At 36.5% G+C, this 20,296-nt stretch overlaps 1 protein-coding gene and 1 pseudogene across 6 annotated transcripts; one reads left to right on the top strand and one right to left on the bottom strand.

Annotated features, from left to right (window-relative positions):
* Positions 1-3,061: 3,061 nt before the first annotated feature.
* Positions 3,062-13,794, top strand: LOC145907864 (uncharacterized). Of its 6 annotated transcripts, none has more exons than XM_082994954.1 (22): positions 3,062-3,201; positions 3,359-3,460; positions 4,167-4,190; positions 5,293-6,600; positions 7,083-7,139; positions 7,324-7,380; positions 7,622-7,690; positions 8,202-8,437; positions 8,509-8,676; positions 9,043-9,127; positions 9,424-9,531; positions 10,393-10,661; positions 10,822-10,983; positions 11,122-11,298; positions 11,392-11,547; positions 11,613-11,723; positions 11,783-11,880; positions 11,943-12,134; positions 12,199-12,454; positions 12,511-12,550; positions 12,679-12,756; positions 12,982-13,794. In XM_082994954.1, exons 1-22 carry the CDS (start codon positions 3,120-3,122, stop codon positions 13,017-13,019), a joined length of 3,873 nt encoding a protein of 1,290 aa, XP_082851080.1. In that variant the 5' UTR covers positions 3,062-3,119; the 3' UTR covers positions 13,020-13,794. The 6 variants fall into 6 exon arrangements, 4 of the variants coding, with proteins under 4 accessions (XP_082851080.1, XP_082851079.1, XP_082851078.1 ...); XM_082994953.1 differs by having other exon boundaries at positions 9,043-9,172; positions 12,682-12,756; XM_082994952.1 differs by having other exon boundaries at positions 9,043-9,172.
* A 140-nt stretch (positions 13,795-13,934) lies between these two features.
* On the bottom strand, positions 13,935-19,351 carry LOC145909494 (kelch-like protein 10; annotated as a pseudogene).
* Positions 19,352-20,296: the final 945 nt, after the last annotated feature.

Below are 20,296 nucleotides of genomic sequence, written 5' to 3'. Positions count from 1 at the left end.
ATTCAATATATTCTATTCTGATTTAATTGTATACGAGACTCATGCAATGCTAGCTCTATAACTTATACTGTTTGGATTCACACGGCTTAAAAAGAATAAACATTGTAAGGGACAACTGAGAATTTTTTTTCTGGATAAAGTACAAGGGAGCCGGGTCTGCTGACTCGAGGCATATTTGCCTTAACGGACGATAAACTAATGTGAGGTTCACCTTAGGATCTTTAGCCTTCATCATGTCGTGCTGAAGTGTACGAACAACGACTCCACGCTTACATTGCATAATTACAAAGGGTTGATCTACACAACATCCGCACGTATGACTAATATATAAACAATATATTTTTCGTGTAAGCTACAGCCAGGTCTCATCAGTGCAGTTGGTGTGACGAATTTGCTGACCGAATATGTTGATGACGGTGATCACCACAAAGTGGAAGTCTTTTCTTGGCCGTTTGGTCAGCAAAGTCGTCTGATAGTCACACCAGCTACATTGATGAGACCTTCCAGATCGAAACACTGGCCATCTGTATGTAGCTTACACAATTCATATTATTGACATTACTTTAATAAATTCTTCATTGGAAATTCACCGCAGTTTACTGGCGATAGTAGGAAGACCTGCTACGGCAACCAAATGTGATTGGAGGGCCGGGCCACATCGTTGCTATAGACGAAAGTCTGGTGGCTAGAAGAAAAGCCGGTTCGAACGCCCAAGCGCGACCTGTCAGGGAGCAATGGGTTTTTGGGGGGGTAGATCTGACAACCAAGTAAGACTACCATACATTCACCCTTCTTTGCCTTAAATGTTTCTCCCGTCAGGAACTGTTTCATTGGGTTGGTGGCTCAACGCGACCGGGCGACCCTTGAAGAAGTGATTACCAGGAAAATAGCGGCTGGCACCGAAATTTGGTCTGACCAGTGGGCTGCCTACAACAACATATCTCGTATGTTACAAAAAGAAGACCTCTTGTTCAATGCACTTACACAAAGTTTTATTTTGCAGACTTGCCCCAGCAATATGTACATCGCACGGTGAACCACTCGTATTTGTTTGTGGCGCCTGACGGGGTTCATACTAATGATACTGAAAGCCTGTGGTGCGATTGCAAAATAAAATTCAAGCGAATGAATGGAGCTTATAGGGACTTCATTCCTTCGTACATTGATGAGTGGCTTTGGCGACGAAAAAAGGACATTTAATTCGTGCCATCGCATCGAACCCACGTTACCAAGTGTGATTCTACATCACATTTGCTCTATGGAGCAACATTAAACTCATCCTTACAAAAGGAAACATAAATACTTAAACTAGTTTTTCTCCGTCAAACATTTACGTATTACATTGCTTTAGGTGCAAGAAAAAGACGAAATGATACATAAAGCAGCAGGCAACGGCAATTGACCAAGAAGATATGCAGGCAGATAAAAAAATCGTCCTTTTTTTTAAAAAAAAACAAATAAAATCGAAGTCAAGCATTTCAAAAAATATATATCGTGATTAGTATGAGATGAAGGGTATTTACACAGGAGATGTCGCCGATGTAAAACCGAAAATTAGTCACCAAAAATGATTTTTTGCAATGCAAGGTATTTTCAAAATTTAGTGTAGATCCTAAACCAGTAGATGTCGCGCAAAACAATGCCAAAAAACAACTAATTGCGAAGCCCCATCACTGTATTTCTATGCAAGCAAGTTTCTTTATCGGTAAATGCCCTTCTCGAACTTCTGCGTAACAGAGCATATTTGTGTGCAACAATGCAAAGGGTTATACACAGGTGCCGGGGTTTCGTTGCGCGAATCGTCCTTGTTCTAAACGCCACTAGGTGTCGCACAAACACAGTAGGTACTTGAATTTCGGTGGATGGTAAAGTAGAAGGATAGACCTTCCACACGATGCATCAACCGACCCTATGGGGTCTCTACTTTGGACGCTACGACCCATCGAATATGTGGTGCTAAAAGTACACATGGTCGGTTTCGGCCTTTTTGCGTGTATACGAGCGAATTAGGTGGGGGTCTTTGATGGGCTCCCAACTCAAAAGTAAAGGCTGCTGCAAGCTGAAATGTGGTACACTTTGTCACAAAGGACATGTCTTTCGATCGCTCCAAATTTCGATTTGATAAGTAGTTTGCTTGTGACGTCAAAATGTTACGTAAATCGTCCTTGTTCTAAACGCCACTAGGTGTCGCACAATTGAAATGTATCTTTAAATGTAACTTTGTTGTAAAGTACAGGGTTATACCTTTGTGATGATGCCACAATGGACTCTATTGGACCAGTGGTTTTTGCTATATGATCCTGACAATTTGCAGTGGTAAAAAAAGTACATGCTGTTTGTTGTGTTTTTTTTGTAATAACTGCGGTCTACTTTGGCGTGTTTGCTTAAGAAGGCATTTAATTAATCAGTAATAGTCACACAACGCAAGCAGGTTACTTGTGAGACTTTTAAATTTTCATCAAACAACACTTTTGTTTTGTGGGTGTTGTACCTTACGGAGTATGCTATTGCAATTCGTTGACGGGCGTAGCGCGTATAGAGAGGAAAATTTCGAAGTCTTCTAAATTTCGTTACGTCATAGGTGATGACTTCATTAAAGTTTCAGGTTTGTAGTACTAGGGATAGCTGAGATATCAGGTGTGGTGCTAAAAGTACACCAGACCCGAATCGTTTTGCGGTTTGTGGCATACAGGCACGGTTCTAGTCAATTTCCGTTAATTGAGATCGCAAACTAGCCCAGATAGCGACCGAACCTAGTAAAAAGTGTTTTTTAACTTTGTAAACTGTAAACATCTACTTGTTAAAAAAAAGTTTCCAGAAGGGCATTTAACATAGAATTTCTTACTTGTTATTGTATGCACATACTGTGGTAGCTTCTGCTACCAGTGTTGGTGTGTGAGATTAATGCTGATAAACAACCGAAGTCAAGTTGTTGGCGGTGGCAGATATTTTTGTGATATGGTCGTTGACTTATTTGCAACTATATGACAAAATCTTATGTTAGTGATACTAAATGACCTTAGTTTGAGAAATAATTATTCTGTTTTTGTTTGCAGTTAAAATTTTGTCATATTTTGATATTGGTTTACATTTGAAAGAAGCTACAGCCAACACTCATCATGTCGAGTCCTGAAGCCCCGAGGAAACCAATGCCAGACACAAAACGTGTGGCCGATTTTAAAACTGAACCACAGAGACCAGGTAGGAAGTGTGTTTGAACAACTAATTTGTCAATAACGTTATGGTATTATTGTTCAAAGTAACTCATTTCTGCAGGATGCTTTGAAGTTTTCAGAAAATAAAACAGTTTCTGCGCCCTCCTTTGCTTGATTTGTATTAAATTAGTTTTTTTAACTAGGTCCTTCACTGCAATTATCAGCACAGGGAGCAACCATAACTGATAGCTTTGTTGGAGTTCATGGTGATGTGATGATAACAAACAAATTCTACAGTACACCAGGTGATAAATGCATGTTGTAGTCGCATTGAACATGCCCGCAAGCACTGAACATGCCCGCCTGTGATTTGAACATTTTTATATCAAGCGACTTGAAATTTTACACACAAATATTAGATGCCACTACAAAACGAGCAATAAAACCAAATTGGCGTATGTCCATTAGGTTCTTATTGCTGCGCGAAAACGCATGTTACAAACAATGGTCGCTAAGGTCGTGCGGAAGTAACTAATTTTGAGAATTCCCGCCGGCAATATACACATTTCTAAATCAGAGACCTGAAATTTTGCACACAAATACTAGGTGCCACTGCAAAACGTGCAATGAAAACTAAATTGACAAAAGTCCTTCAGAATTTTTTTGCTTTTTTTCATGTATTTTATTGAATTTTATTCATGTTCGCGCTCACTACATTCATGAGACGATGACCCTTTTTGAAACAATTGTTTGTCTTGCTGTGCCAAGAGACAGAAAAAATGCCATGCTATGTCAATGCAAACAGTTTAACACTTGATTTTTGCAAATTTGTTTTGTTGACTGAATTTTTTTTTGCTTGTGGTTTTCTAAATTTTGTTCTTTTTACACACAAGCATAATCTTAATAAAATGGTAATATTAAGTCTTGAAACAAAAATTGTAACATTTTGTAATCTCTTATACTGCATTGCCTCTGATATAGCACAGCAAGTTTTACATTTGTATTTTTCAGATGTTGGCTTCAACATTGCTACAGGTATGAACATGTACTCTACTTTCGGACCCACTTAGTTCCAGTTTGATTCGCAACAAGCGATACCGGGCATGGATTAGCACTGTTGTTAAACTGCTGCTTTTTTTAAAAATCTGACTTTAGTTTTGCCAAAATATGCTCAAAAATTTGCCTTTGTTATACCAGTTTACCTGAATAAGATACAGGAGTACATAAATTGTGCAATTACTACATGCTGATTTCAAAATGTCTTCAGATCTTTCTTTGGCATGAAGTGGATCATGGACACACATAGGCGTATCCAGGGGCGTCCGAGGGGTCCGGACCCCCCCTGTTGTGAAATATTTCCGTCTGTTTTTATAGCTAAACAAATGCCACTGTATTTTTTTTGTCAAAAACTGTGTGAAAACCACAAATTTTCTTTAACGTTGACTTAAAAACCGTATCGTGCTTGCATTCGCCCTTGTTTCCAAACAGGGAGCATTGTTGCCGAACACTTGGCACTGTTACCAAACATGTTGCATTGTTACGAAGCAAGTGTCATTTTTCGTCAGTCTAAGGGCGATACGTCATTTTTCAGTTGTCACGTTGTTGTAATGGCAAGCTTGCATGAAAGGCAATTAATGTAGTTGTTAAACACGTTGTCAATATTACGCATGTTGAAAACAACTGTTAGCGCTCGCGTAGATGCAAAGAGAGATATATGACTACTGCTTGAAAAATTGTTTTTATTTGTTTGTTTTCTTGATAACATAATCCCATGTTTGATCCCTTTTGGTTACGAATATATTCAAGCCTTTCTTTGAAAGTAGTAGTAATAAAACTACGGCGCAAGCACTACCGCAAAAAACTCGCATCGAGTGTTCCATAGCATTACACAATTGCGCAAGCCAGGAAGCCACCAATTTATGTGACGATTGGCATGAACACTGGCGTTTGTTTTTTGCGATTCTCGACCACAATTAACCTTAGTTTACGCAGGAAAATCAGAAAATTCCCCAAAAAAATTTGGACCTCCCCTTCAATATATCCTGGATACGCCTATGTGGACACATGACACTACTAGTCACTACAGGATACTTTTTTATTCTATTTCCTGCAATTTCATTGTTCTGTTTGTTTTTAGATGTACAAGAAGCACTTGATGAGATTAAACAACATCAAGCACAAAAATTGAAAACAGAGGTGGAACCATACAGTAAGCAGTTTAGTAGACATGTAATTCCTCAAATCAATCCAGTCCTTGTGGAAACTGATATATACAAAACAGTAGATCCACATGATGAAAATGAGTTTGAGCCGTTAACTAAACAGGTCTACCGATGTGGTGGTGAACAAGTTAGCATTGACACACTAGTTGCACATTTTAAAGAACAAAATCAGCAAGAAATTTTCTTGGCCTTTGTGGGACCTGCAGGAAGTGGAAAAACTACACTTTCAATTAGACTGTGTACACAATTAGGTGCATCTCATTTGGTGTTTCATTACAAATTTATGCATTTAAACTATGGTGAAAAGAAAGTGACTCTCCAAAAGCTTTTAATAGATGATAATTTTCCTGGTGTTCGCACATCAACTAGCAATACAATTTTTCACTGGATAAGAACGCACCAAAAAGAGTGTGCTTTTGTGTTCGATGGGTTTGATCAAGCAACCTGGACACTTAAAGACATGAAACCCATTGATGCAAGTTATGACACACCTTTGACAGTACAACAACTTTTTGCTAATATTTTTGGCAAAAAGTTTCTATCTCAGTCTTTGTTGATATGTACATCTCGCCCAAATGCAATGCTTTCAATACCATTTCAGCTAAGACCACAGTCTGTTATTTATGTTCATGATCTTAAAACCGAAGACATGAAAATATTGTTTGATTGTTTTGCTGCTGATAAAGCAAATGCATTGTGGAACAACCTTGAAACTAATTTTCCCCAAATGTTAGATTATTGTCACAATCCAATGCTTTTGCAGCTTATTGTGTATGCTTTTTTATGCAGTGACACAGGTTGCATTGCATCAATTACAAATGTTTTTTGTATTGTTTTACAACAACTTAAGCACTCGTTCCATTCAAAATGGCATTTCAAAGACAACTTTCTAAAATCATTTGGCAAAATGGCCTACAAGGGCATGGTTTCCAAAACAGTTTCATTCACGCGTGATGACCTATTGGAAGTTGGTCTGGATGATGTGAATATAAAGGCGTTTCAGTTTGATCTTGCTGAATGCTGGTGGCCTTCTTTAAGAAACGTTTTTGATGGGTCAGGATCGCTGTTTTACTTTATTCATCAAATGGTCCAGGAAATACTTGCTGCCTACTACATCTACATGTTTATGCCACATGAAGAATTCACTCAAATCGTTGAAGATGTGGCAACAGGGGGCCACTGGGTTTCTGTTCGCAGATTTCTTTGTGGGCTTATGTTTGGAGGTATATTTGTAAATCAGTTGTTTAGGGCAGTGCTCTGCAACATTTTTTAGCATGACTACACACTTATAAGGTTTCAAAATTCGTTGGCACACTCAACTCAATATGTGAGAGTTATGCAGTCTAACAATTAAGTGTAGGCTAGGTTTACTGAATATTCAACTGCTGTAATGTCAAAAATAAGCATTATTTATGTTTCTTTTTAATATTGTCTGGTTGTAGCCACACCACAGCAAATTTGACTCTGTTGCAGAGCACTTGTTTTTGTTTTTTACCATTTTTGGCTGTACCTAATTGCAGTCTAGAGAAAAATATGTCAAAGTGGCCACTATTGTTTGTGTGTTGTTTTCAAGCAGTTAGATTTAAAAAGAATCTTGTTTTGAACAAGATTGAAATTTAGTGTTTTTGGAAATTGAATTTAACGAAGTGTTTTATGATCTATGCATTTTCCGAAATGTTGTTCATATTTTCTTTACTTCCTTTAGACATCTCAAGTTATGCTACTTCCACTGATGTTGATGAATGTGATGCCCAAAAGCTTGGTATTTTATGATTTTTAGGCTAACTTGTACTAAAACTTAATGTAGTAGGATCTACTTGAACTTAAATGTTAAATACCCTTTTTTTGCTAAAAATACTGCATGTACACATAATTTTATCAGGACCTGTACAAACTTACATGCAGCATTTCACAAAATTTCCTCTTCTAATTTTACTCTGTTTTAGACAAAACTTCAGCACTCATCAAGGCATTTCAAAAAGTTCTAGATGAAAGATGTGATGGTGGGAGAACTGATTATTTTGTTGAGTTAAAAGAAAATGCGAGCTTAACAGTAATTTTAGACAAACTGTTTTCAATTTAGTGAGCTTTTATAATGCAAATCAATGCTCAATTATGTCTAAATATAGATTTTTATATGTATAACAAATTTTACTTTCTAAGCAAAAAAGTATCATTTGGCAAATGGTATAATTAATGAAGGAGATTGCAAGTTGCAGATAGATTGTTTTTTTCTTCTTGTAGACAAAAAACAAAAATGCGTGGTTAAAGACATGAACAAACGTCAGGAACAACGTCGATTAGATTTACCAGGTTAGTATTGAATAGGATGTAGTGCAAAATATGTTCAACATGATATTTTAGCTTGGGTTTGGTGCACTTTATGCTACAAAATTAATCTGTTTTGATTCACATCTAGTTTGTGCAAAAATAAGTTTTGAATTTTGCCCATGGTTTTGCTGTATTCATGTGATGCTGCTTTTAGCAATCAAACTAAACTACATTTCAATCTGGTTGCGCCCTCACATAATGCAGCTTATAATAATCCCAATACTCAACAGAGTCATTTCTTTTGCCAAATTATTGTTTTGTGAAGAGCTTTAGTGATTGAAATAAGTTTAAAGGTATTTGGGTGTTTAAGATTGGAAAATGACTACAAAAATCTAACTATTTAACAACCCTTGATCTGGAAATTAATACATAAAGTTGATTTTTCTTCAAGGTTTATTTTTGTGCAACTTATTGTATTTTTGGATGGATCAAATAAAAACTGAAATCTATTAATCATTTATTTATTTTATTATTGTATATTTTTTCCTTGCAGAATTACTAATTGACTTTCAAGAATGTGCAGAAGAAAAAAGGAATGAACTCGCCCAATTTCTCCCTTCTGCTTTGGGCTTTTCAAACATCCCCATGTCACACACAAAGTGTCATGCATTGGCTGATATTCTTCCTCGAATAAAGAAATCTGGCATTTGGCTTGGTTTATCAAGATGCGATCTAAACTATGATAAACTAAAGTTGATTGGAAAAGGAATCGAAAAAATGGATGACCAGGTTTAATGACACTATCCACTATGGTATTTGTTGATACTTCTTGTATATAAACAAGCTTGCATCTCATTTAGTTGAAATTTCTGGACTTAAGCAACAACAGATTCGGTTGGGAGGAAACCAAAATTTTGTGTCAACTTTTGCCCAGTGTAAAAAAGCTTTGGTTGTGGAATTGTGGTTTGGAATCAGATGCCAAATCTGTTCAAAATTTACAAGCACAACACAAACATATTGGTGACCCTGTAAGAATGATCTTTACTAAAATGTGTAATATCAAAAGTTATATCTTTCTGGGATTAATGTGATTGCAATTTATGCAAACAAAGCCTAAAGTTAAACTGAGTCAATTTGATGTCTAAATTGGAACAGAAACTGATAATTTAACATGAACTATCAGCTCATGCTAACTTTTACACTGCATGCAACTTGTCATGTATGGTTTAGCAAATTTGTTTCTTTTCAATTTGATATAGTTGTTGCTAAGTGTTTTCTGCCTGAAGTCATAAACTTTTTAGATTTAGTATTGAAGTGCATTGGAAATTGTGTTCTTACCAGATGCATTGTGACAACCATGTTGCAATATCATAGTTGTTTTTTTAATGTGATAGGATTCTTATATCGGCGGCATAAACTTTTCGGATACTGGTGATGATGAACAAAACTTCACTGAAAGTACACAGCAGCTTAATAAAAGTGAGCTTAAGACTGAGACACAAGCTTTAGCAATCTACAGACAAGGTAAAACAAGAACTTAGTTTGTACATAGGTCCGGAGTTGTCATTATGTATGTAAAAATTGGCCCAATACATTGCTAGCACAGTTTAAAAATTTGTTTGTTGCAATTTCACTGTTATAATCCCCGGGTTGGTTGCTTTTAGTTTAAATTTGATCTTTAATTTAAAAGATAGACGAACCAAACATTTAGACAAGAAATTTTTTTTAGCTTACAAACAACTGTAAAATTATTGAAAATTTAATTTGTTTTGTAGATCTTAAAGCTTTTGTGGAAGAATCATCTAATTCCACTGCAAAGTCCTCTCAGCCCATTTACAGTACAGAGGAGACCACATTCCTTAAATACGACAGAAAACTGTCTGGTAGATGCAAGTTTATATTGTTTATCACCATAGACGTCGATTTAGGGGTGACATGTCACCCCTCACAAACAAACAGGGATGACAACGTATGTATTGTCACCCCTGAATTTCGTTCAAATTAAAAATTATTGTCAGAGAAACCACATACATAATACTATTTAAGCTAGTTTCAAACGACCTGTATTATCACTGTCATAATCATGACAAACACAAGTGTCTCATGGATTGTTACACAGAACAGCAGTTGTTGTAGCATAATGGTAAGAATCGGCATTGTTGCGTGATAGATTTGTTTGTCAGATCATAATTACTAAATTTGCAATAGACCGAGTGAAACAAAAATGTGCCGCTTTTAGTAAGGGGGTCCGTAATTAAAGTGTTTAAAACTTAGCGCTACAACAACATGATTCGGTGTAAAAACTAAGTGACACGAAACGGAATTCGCGTCATTTGCCTATGTTTAGAGCGATACAACTGACGAAATGTTTTTTGCGCTTTTCTAAAACCTGGAAAAGTCACCCTTAATATTTTACCAAACGTTAAAAAATCGACACCTATGTTTATCACCATCACTTCTAAGTGCAGCTAGATCTACATATGTGCTATCATTGATGGAGTCTTTGTTTGTTGCACACAAACAGTAATGCTTGTTCTGATAAATTTGGGTTGAAAATCTCTATCTTTACGCAATGTTGGGGTTCTAAATATTTAAATAGTCTTTTTACTTTAATTTATGATTTCAGTTCATCTTTCAGTCGAAATAATTGAACTTAGGACTATTTTCTTTTGTATTCAACTGATGAAGATTATCCATGTATGTGGTAATGTGTTATTAAACTAAAGTAACATCCATATGTACAGAAAACATTGATGATAAAGAGCTTCCAGATGAGCTTGATGAACAGCTTCCAGATGAGCTTGATGAACAGCTTCCAGATGAGCCTGATGAACAGCTTCCAGATGAGCTAGTGTACTCAGACAAACCGATGACCTCTGTTTGTACACAAAAAATTTTCCACCAGTTAACAAAATATAAAAAAACTGTCAAGATGTTGGACTTACGCAATTCTAATTTAAGTTCTGGTTTGCTTGGGGTGATTTGCAAAGGGCTCAGTAAAATGGAGCATGAGGTACACTTTGTTAATAACTTTTTGATTTGAATTTGTATGGTTGCCTGGAAGCAGGCTAAAATAACACATTTACTGGGCCTAAAGTATGATAGGCACCTGATTGCAAAGACCCATTTCTAATAACTGTGGTAACCCTGAATTAAATTATGTGTTTATGCAGGTACAAACTTTAAATGTAAGTGGAAACCCTTTTGGAGATGATGGAGTGAAACATTTGGCAACTTGTTTGGAAAAGGTTCAAAACCTGGACATGGACAGATGTGGAGTTACAAGAGTTGGTGCTGCAGAGTTGTCTGCAGCTATTAACAAAATGCCATATGGGGTAATTTAGTACATAGTTAAAACAAAGGAACACTGTTTGATTTGTATTTTAATTTTCAGATTAAACTTTTGTCAAATATTACTTGTTGTTGTTTGATATTCAACTACAAACAAAGTTTAAAATAGTTATGTTTTTCAGATGCATTCAATTAAACTTAATGGCAACAATATTGATGACAATGGAGCTGAGCATATTGCCAGTTGCTTGCACAATATCGCTGATTATCAACTAACTGCTTCTGAAGAGTGGTTAAACACATTGTCGAATTTTGGAAAAGATTTGATTCGTTCTCAAGTTGAGAAGTTGAAAGATCGTGTATGAATGATTATTTTTATACAAAATCGCAGTTACTGGTCAACATTCTGACAAATAGGATTTTTTTATTTGAGTTTGTTTCTGTTTATATAGGACGACTACAAACTGGTGGATTCTACTTCATCAGTGATTGGAGAAAATGGTGGGACACTTGAAGTTGGTGGGTGTATTGTTGAAATTCCAAAAAACGCGTTGGATCATTCTGTTTTGATAAAGCTCACCTCATATTATGGAAAGCGAAGCGAAACTGTCAGTCTGTTTCTTAACTGTACCAAGCACAATACAAAAAATGATTTTAATGTATTTTTTTGCAGAACCAAATCACCCCAATGCTAAAGTGTGAACCGAATCATTTAAACTTTAAAAAGAAAATATGTATTACTTTACCAACTTCATATTATTCCAACAGACGCCAAATTTTGACGGTAAGTCTGTTTTATAATCCCAATGGATGTGAAAAGTGCAATTTTTTCCATGCAAATAGGTTAGACATAGTGTGGATGGACTGGAATGGACTGATCATAAAACCTGCCATTATGAAAGAGAACATAGATGTTTGATTTATACAAAGCGTTTTTGTTTGTAAACATGTTTTGTAATTGAAAACATGGATATTGAGATACTGATGTCATTTTGCTTTACAGTTATGGTGCCAAAAAAAGGTATTGGTCACATGAGGGAAAACGAAAAGCTATTAAAATTGACTGGAAAAAAAAAATAAACACAAACACAGGTGAATTTCAGTTTTGGATTTGTGATTATCCAACCTGCCATAGGTATTTGCAAAGAAAGACTGGCCTCCCGGTACTTTTACGTCCAGAAACATTTTCAATGAGGTGAGACAAAAAGTTTCATGTTGTTTTTAATTTGCTTTCAATGGCTTTTTCTCATGAAATTTAGTAAACCTTTACCAAATGAAGATGCCACCTTCAAAATCAAAATTGAACATCCAAACGGGTATAGTTGTAATCCTGAAAACTATGAGATATACAAACTGTATGATAATATATTGTCCACACCCGATATACAAGTTACCAAAACTGATTCGTCTCAATCTGATAGAAAGTTTAAAATTAGTATTACCACTGAGAATGAAAAAATTTATGGTGGTGGAGATCAAGGAACAGTTTTCTTGGATTTTGATGCTGCTCCACAGGTTAAAAAACAACCCATCACACAAAAGAGAAAAATATTATTATAAGGTATTTCTAGATTGATCCTGGAGGAGGTTATGAACAAACAAGACAACCACGTAAGAAAAATTCACTTGCATACACTAATTTTTATACAACCAAGTACAGCCACTAGCAAGGGGTTTTTGAATTCAAAAATATTAACCTTTAACACAACTGCTTATTTCAAAATAATGCTTGTGTTTAGCAGGTTCACAGGTTACATCAGCTAATGATTCAGATATAAGTGACAGTATCTTTGGGATAAAAAACTTGCATTACCATGGTAAATTTTAATTGTATATAGGTGAACTGTTCACCAAAACATTTTGCGATTAAACTTTTTTCTATGATATGTTGGTGGAATTTCCAACATACAATTTATGTTTAAATTTTGATGCAATAAATACTTATATATATCAGCTGCTTTCTACTTTTGATCATTCTGATTTCTGAAATTGTCGTAAAAAATTGAAAAGGGTGTTAAAAGTTGGTCTTTTGGTGATTTCAGCTCAACCACCTTCAAAAACGAATTGTTGTATTGTATGAAGCATTTTGCTTCTGTGTATCTCCTGTATTGGAAAGAAGAGGTTTATTTTAAGTTTATAAATTTTCTGTTCTAATCATTCACAATGTTTTACCTACTTTTTAGACTGCAAATTTATATTGATAACATGGCAATAGTTCATATATTGTCGCAGTTTTTTGCTTGTATCTAGAATTTCAGGAACTGTTTAGTTTATGTATAAATTATGTGGCATAAAGTATAGTCAACATTTTTTTCTGTCTTAACTTTTTTTCTTGATCATGGTGCTTTTTTACTTCGAAGAACATATATTTACTTGACTACGTCGGCAAACGCATGAGACGTCTTACTTTGTAAAAAAGTGATGCATTGCAACTAGACTTACAAAAAAAATTTTCCAAAATCTTTCATATATGATCATAGAATGGCTTCCTTTCATAGTTGCACCTGTAACGGTAACTCATGTCCGCGCCACATCAGCATTGTGGCATTAGCGCATGGAGAATCGTTCAAGCTTTGTGCCCACTTGCCATTTGGATGTGATGATTTTTGTACCTTCTCAGGCAGCACGGACATCATAGATTTAAGGGTCAACAAATGGCTTTTGAACTAGAGTTCTTTTTACTGTCAAAATTCGATCATTTCGTCCCATCTCTACTTATTCTTCTTACACTTCCCATTATCCATGATTGACACGAAATTGCGTTTCCACTGCAATCCTGAATTGTCTACATTGTGCACTTATATTTGACTGGCGTATTTTATCTGTTGAAACTTATGCATTTAAATAAAACTTAGTTGATGTCTTTTGTATATGTTCCATTTCAATTTATCAGGCACTTATCATATACAGCATGTGAATACCGTTGCACCGCGGTTTGATTTACAAACGGGTTTTTTGAAACAGCAACAGACACAAAAATTGTATTTTCTCCACTTTAATTAATGTTGACAAGCCGCTTTTTGTCATCATTATTCATCAACGTCCAAAACAACTTCGTCGTACGGGAAAGTGACTCTAAGTCATAACGTTCATCCAAATCTTCGTCGTCAATGGTAATCCCACTGCGCTCCGACAGGACGTTGTCCTCTACGTTAATATACGAGGAGCCATCGGGAAAGTCACGTGGCACGCAGTACTTTTTGATGACGTTATAAGGCAGTGATGATATGACGCAACAGCCGAGAGCACTTCGACAAATGTGCATGTCCTTGATTTCAAATCTAAAAAGTAAGTTAGTTCAGGTTTACAGGCTTCGCAGCCCAAGCATTGCAGCCTATAAACCAGCCCAGGCGTTACAGCGAAGCCTGTAAACCTAATGATCTTGATACGATAGCTGTGATCGCCAAGTAAGGACCTGCGCAGTGGGGCAATCATGCGATTGCATGGAACATTACTGGTTCGCCTGCTATGAATGAAAAGTGGTGTTTTGTTTTTAATCAATCTGTGTTTTAATGTATCAGAATTTCAAAGTTCTTCACCAACGCTAATCCGCTGTGTAAAAATAGTGACGTTCGGATGAAAGTTATTTCTTGAACAAGGACAATTCCAATACATTTACCATTCGTTTGCGGAGTCGTCGTACGCCTCTACATTAGGAGAGGTCTGATGTCCATTGTAACCTCCAGCCACTACCAACTGGTCGTCGATCACCTCGATTCCGAAGTTGAAGCGGGGTTTGTTCATGTCGGAAGTGTTGCGCCACGTGTTTGTTGTCGGGCAATACGCCTCTGCGTGTTTCAAGTGGTTCACGCCATCGAAGCCCCCAACGGCGTAAACCTGCATATGTACGGATTAGTATGTCAGACAATCTAAACAAAAACGTATGGGTACGGAATACGTTGGCAGCTCTATGATAAAATTGAATTTTAGATTATTGTGGAACCGTCCTTGTTTGGCTTGTCAAGCGACCCAAACCATCGACATCACGTAATAGCTAATTTGCGTTGGTTTTGTATAGGCTAATATCGGCGCTGTATAGAGAGCGACTTGAAACACGAATTATTAAATTTTGAGGTTTGTAAACTTATATTTTAGCAACAATTTGGTCAACAGTGTTACACTGGCCATTATCATGTTAATACTTACTTTTGCCAAAAGCAAAGAAAACCTATAGGTCTACGTTAATTGCTAACTTTTAGTAAGACATGGCAATACTTCGAATATGAATGCCAAAGCTAATATGCTGTTAATCATCTTAAGTTAAGTAGACGTTTCGAGCACGAATTGCGTTCATCATCAGTACTATCGAATGAATGAGCCACATGCAGCAGAGCACAGAGGCAATACATTAAGGGCTAATACATATATACCAATAACAATAGGTATCAATAATTCCTGACCATGTCGTGAAAGCTAATTATAGATACTCCTGACCTGCGGCTCCTCATTGGTGTAATTGTCGTTCACGTGACACAATCAGGGTCGTAGAACTCAGCAGTATTGAGGCATTCCTGCCCGTTGTATCCGCCTTCTATGTAAACCTGTCTCGACAAAACCGGGTTATACGACCCATTAACAACGCCATGGGCAATAGCCGGGATGAATATAAAATATACTGTATAGAAAATAAATGACCCCTTCTCAAAAATCTTTGATCTTATTCCTAAAACCACGAAACCAAGCAGGTTTACCCTTCCGCTAATAGAGGTGGCGTTAGCGTCGCTTCGTTTTTCATTCATATCGGGCAAAGCTTCCCACGTTCGCTTCTCCGGATCAAAAACTTCACCGGAGCTCAGTCTGAACAAGTCATCCATACGAAAAATCGGCACCCACAAATTTGTACGTATTTTGCCGTTAAAAATTACAACGTACAAACCTGTTTTCTCCGTCCATTCCACCGAGTGTGTAAATCTTTCTTCCCATCACTGTCACGCTGATGTAGCAACGTTTGTGTTGCATGGGTGGTTCCCATTTCAAAGAACAACAATTATAAGTGAAAGTTTGTTCAAATATTACCGGTCTGCGTATAGCACTAAAAAAAAGTTAAATGGGGATGTACTTTATTTTTACAAAAGAAAATGGCGAAAAGGCTAACAGCAACAAAGTTTTAAAATAAAACTGTTTCCAAGAGTATAACCCACAACCTTATAATCTTGGATAAAATTTCCATTCAAAATTGTCCATGTTTTTGCACTTTCACTTTCTAACCTGGAACCATTCAAAGGTAGTGACATCCACTTCCAGAGTCTATATCTACCAAAAACACAGATGTGTAACCCAACGTGAAAACGAAGGGTTGCAGGCCTAAGTATGCTTGTTAATGATCACGAGAATGCCCCATTGCCGAGGCAATAATGCCACACGACATTTCCTATAGCATCAAAGATTACAATCTAAATGCGATTTCGGCCCATATGTCTTACAATTTAGTTAAATAGGTTGTGGTGGCATGGGCTTCTGCAAATACAGTGGTTCATTTTTACCAAATGACGAAAAATGTTTCGCAAAGTGATTTGATTCAGCCGACATAGAATTGTGCTGACATTGAGCCACGTCTATGCGCGCGGGTCGTACGCTTCAATTACGTTGACGGTACTTCCTCTGCTCCATCCGCCCACGGCAAAAAGAACCTGTGTAAAACCAAAAGCGTTTTTGTGTCCATATTAGTAAGAAGACAATGATGATTTTAAGCTTGAATTCTTGTCCACCTCAGAACTACCATTTTACTGTGAAATATCTCCAACGCCATGTCAGTCACAGGTCTATAACTTATTCAGTAATGTTAATTTAAGTGAAAGGCCAGTAATTCATACAGGTCTGCGACTGTTTAAAAACCAACACACAGTGCACCAGCAATTACTGAAAGTGTGAAATGTATGTGTTAGAAGTTAGAGGTCCCTTCTAGTTCTTCATGCGAATCATTCCCTAGTGTATCGTATAACAGTTTTTTGTGGCTCTCACCTGATTCGGCAGACGCGGTCGCAGCAAAGAATTAAACAGGTTTTCACGCGTTGCCATGTAGTTGCTGTCATGCGAGTGAAGATCGCAAACCACTTCCATCGCCTCCTCTATTAAAGTTCGACACTCTGGCATGCATTCCATTACTAAGTCCCCTTTTGTAACACAAAGTTGTTGTTGCTGTACGTGGATTTATACCAAGTGAAGGCAAACAAAAACGCGCCTTTTTTACAGCGCCTGTATCAAAACTATACATAGACTAATTTTAACATTTCATATATGGTTCTGACTCTACCATTTACTTGGGTCATGAAATACTCTCGATCAAGTAGTCCCATTCTTATTCCCTTCAATAAAGCGTTTAGGTGTGTTATTCGTCCCATCTTATCGTGTCGCACCCACCTGGACATATGCGTTGGACTCTTTGGTAGCGAAGCAATATGGTGAAATAGTAGCTATACTTGTCAATTAGTCTACACATAACTCACATATCGAAGCACAAATGGCCAAAGACTGCCCAAGAAAAATTACAGATAGTAAAAAGATAGAAGAAAAATGTAAAAAAAACATATTTTTCCCAGTATAACGTGGGTTATGTTTCTTGTGTCTACACGTATGTAGTATAGGTCCATTATTAATTCATAATAAGAAATTATAATTTATTTTTCTCGTCCCATTGGCAAATATTATTTAGCGCAGTGGTTCCCAACCGGGGAGGAATTCCTCCCTAGAGAGGAATTTCATGAGTTCAGGGGTGGAATTTCATAAAAACTTCTTTTTTACATTGAAAATGTTACCGCACTAAATATCTTTTTCAGATAGGTCCAAAATATTTAGCAAAGATTAAGTTTTTAGTAATATGGGGAGGAATGAATAGTTCCAAAATGGGCAAAGGGAGGAATGTAACAAAACAGGTTGGGAACCACTGTTAGCGTAATGATTGCACAAAATTAACAAGACCAGCTATAAACCGAAAGCAGTTATAGAATCGCCAATCGAAAAAAGTTAAATTAAATAATGAAGGGGCACAAATTGAAACTCTTATTTGTTGTAGTGGAAGGCAACGAAAATATTAAAAAACACTAACAAAAAAGCACTGCTACAGATAACCCAATGATTATCAAAACAACATGTTTTTGATTAACGTATGTCGTTGACTGCGATTAATAAGTGCCTGAAAACAAAGGGTCCACCTGAAAATCGCCTCACAAACTGACTCTTCAAGTCGCACGTTATTTCGGTCGTCAGTAATAATGTCGTTTAGGTCCTCGAATGACATGAAAAGGAATTCTTCGCTCGTTTGGGAAATTTCTTCGAAGTTGAAGAGAATGTAGGTTGTAACGGCGTCAAATAACTTCGAACAGTTGTAGTGCCTGCAATGTGAACTTAAATTTAGGAAATTTACATTCGAAAAAGAGCCTGCTGGAGACAGTAGCATAGAATCTTAAAAGCATAGAATCTCTAAAAATTTTGTTTTTAGAACTTCACCACACAAATCTAATCACCACCATTCCCTACCAAGGGAAATAGAGCAATAGAGTGAACATATGTTAGTTTACCCGATGTTTAGCGGACTAAACGCCAATGGTATATGTTTGGATAATTGAAATCACTGAAAACATAATGCGCACCTTCCATATTGGCGAATATCTATGCAGTTTGTCGGAGTGAGTTGTTTCTTCAGGAAAGCACAACATTTGTCCTTGATATATTTCACTAAAAACTGGTCGGCGCTGAAAGAAATTCTCCCACATTCAGTGACGTCACAGCAACCTTACAAAGATGCATTCATAGGATAAAATAACATAGATGCTGAATACAAGGTTTCGATGTTTGAACATAAGTCATTTGGCGCAAAATTAACTAATTTTCTTGTTGTCTTATCGTAAGTAACGTGATTAAGATAGCATTTAGCTATAAAGTGTTGTGTTTAATTGCTTTGTAGTGTATTGTGCTGGGCATAGGTTATAATGCAAAAAGTGAATCATACTGAGTTTAACACTTTATAAATACTGGTTAAAAGTTAACAGCCGTACATAAAACGCGTTTAATAACCTGTCCAGTGTAGGCAAAATTGATAACGCATGACATCATTTCCGGACAAACGCCAGGAATTTCAATTTCTTGCTTTTCGGCACTTTTCCATCCACCAAGAAATAAAGACCTGCACACAAAGTGTTTATTTCACTGTATAAAGTACTCAGTAACCGTAGAATTAAAAAATACAAACTAAATGACTTCAAAAAAATAAAAATAAAAACAGTTGAAATGATACTTAAAATAGTCGCTGCAGGCGCAAAGGACCAAACGATGGACTGGAAATCTTGCATCTTGTACATTGAGAATTACGTCACACAAAATTCCTTTGTGGCGAAATTCGTTAAACTTTGACGGCAAACAAGAGTTTGAAACGGACACCATGGACGAAGCTGACGTACTCTGGCTGATGTCCATTGCTAGCGCCCTCCACCGACTGCATTGGCACCATTTCAGTATAATTGTGACTCACACAAATAAAGAATGGTATAGTTACGTCACAAACGTCTTTGTGACACTTGACACCAGGCCTTATCTTAAAACAGGGAATTATGTAATTTTTTGTGAAGTAGTAAAACTACAATGATTTACTTTGTGCAAAATGACTTGCAACGCATTTTTTTTTTATCAGAAAGTGCATCAAACAATCCAGGAAAGGAAAAAATTAAAAAAATAAATATTTACCGTATTTTACGGACCATAAAGCGCACCCGATTATAAGGCGCACTGTCAATAAATTGCTTTGATTAGTTTTTTGTTCATACATAAGGCGCACCGGGCTATAGAACGCAACGTATTTTAAGGAGTATGGGTTACCGTATAAAGCTCATTAAACAAAAACTTGTTACGTAATAAATGTAAGCAAGTCACAATAGTATGAATATCACAGTTGCTAGTTGCTTTTACCGTAGTTTATTGTGTAAGACGGTGGTTTATTTATAATAGTATCGGTACTGGTTTTGAGTGTAGGCAATAAAGCACTACTTGATCCATACATTAGGTGCACCGGCTTATAAGGCGCACGATCAATTTATGAGGAAAAAAAAGGATTTAAGTTGCGCCTTATGGTCCGTAAAATACGGTAAATGAAAAAATCACTCATTTCCGGTCGCTTTGTTGACAAAAAACAGTTATGAACATGGTTGTCTGGATATGATTACATCAGTATTTCTTACATTCCTGCATTCCAGCTTCAGACACATCAAAATGACTTAAAACGCTGGCCGTGGGTTAGTGTGTAGGCTACATAATCTCCATTAAAGGATCATCCCTGTCTTTATTGCAAAATGCAGTTTATTTTCCAATATTTAACATGAAAATAAACAACAAAATTTTCGCTAGTTGTTTTTGTTTTTAAAATAG

The sequence above is a fragment of the Ascidia mentula genome, chromosome 7, assembly GCF_947561715.1.
Source record: "Ascidia mentula chromosome 7, kaAscMent1.1, whole genome shotgun sequence".
Classification (NCBI taxonomy): domain Eukaryota; kingdom Metazoa; phylum Chordata; class Ascidiacea; order Phlebobranchia; family Ascidiidae; genus Ascidia; species Ascidia mentula.
Note: the sequence above shows the minus strand (reverse complement) of the source record. Positions and strands in the feature narration are given on the sequence as shown.

Bases quoted from the DNA above. Each gene is read 5' to 3' on its own strand.
- LOC145907864 (XM_082994952.1), top strand. From the start codon at position 3,120: ATGTCGAGTCCTGAAGCCCCGAGGAAACCAATGCCAGACACAAAACGT. The intron at 3,202-3,358 runs GTAGGAAGTGTG...TTTTTTAACTAG, and splicing joins AACTGAACCACAGAGACCAG to GTCCTTCACTGCAATTATCA. The intron at 11,548-11,612 runs GTCAGTCTGTTT...ATTTTTTTGCAG, and splicing joins ATGGAAAGCGAAGCGAAACT to AACCAAATCACCCCAATGCT.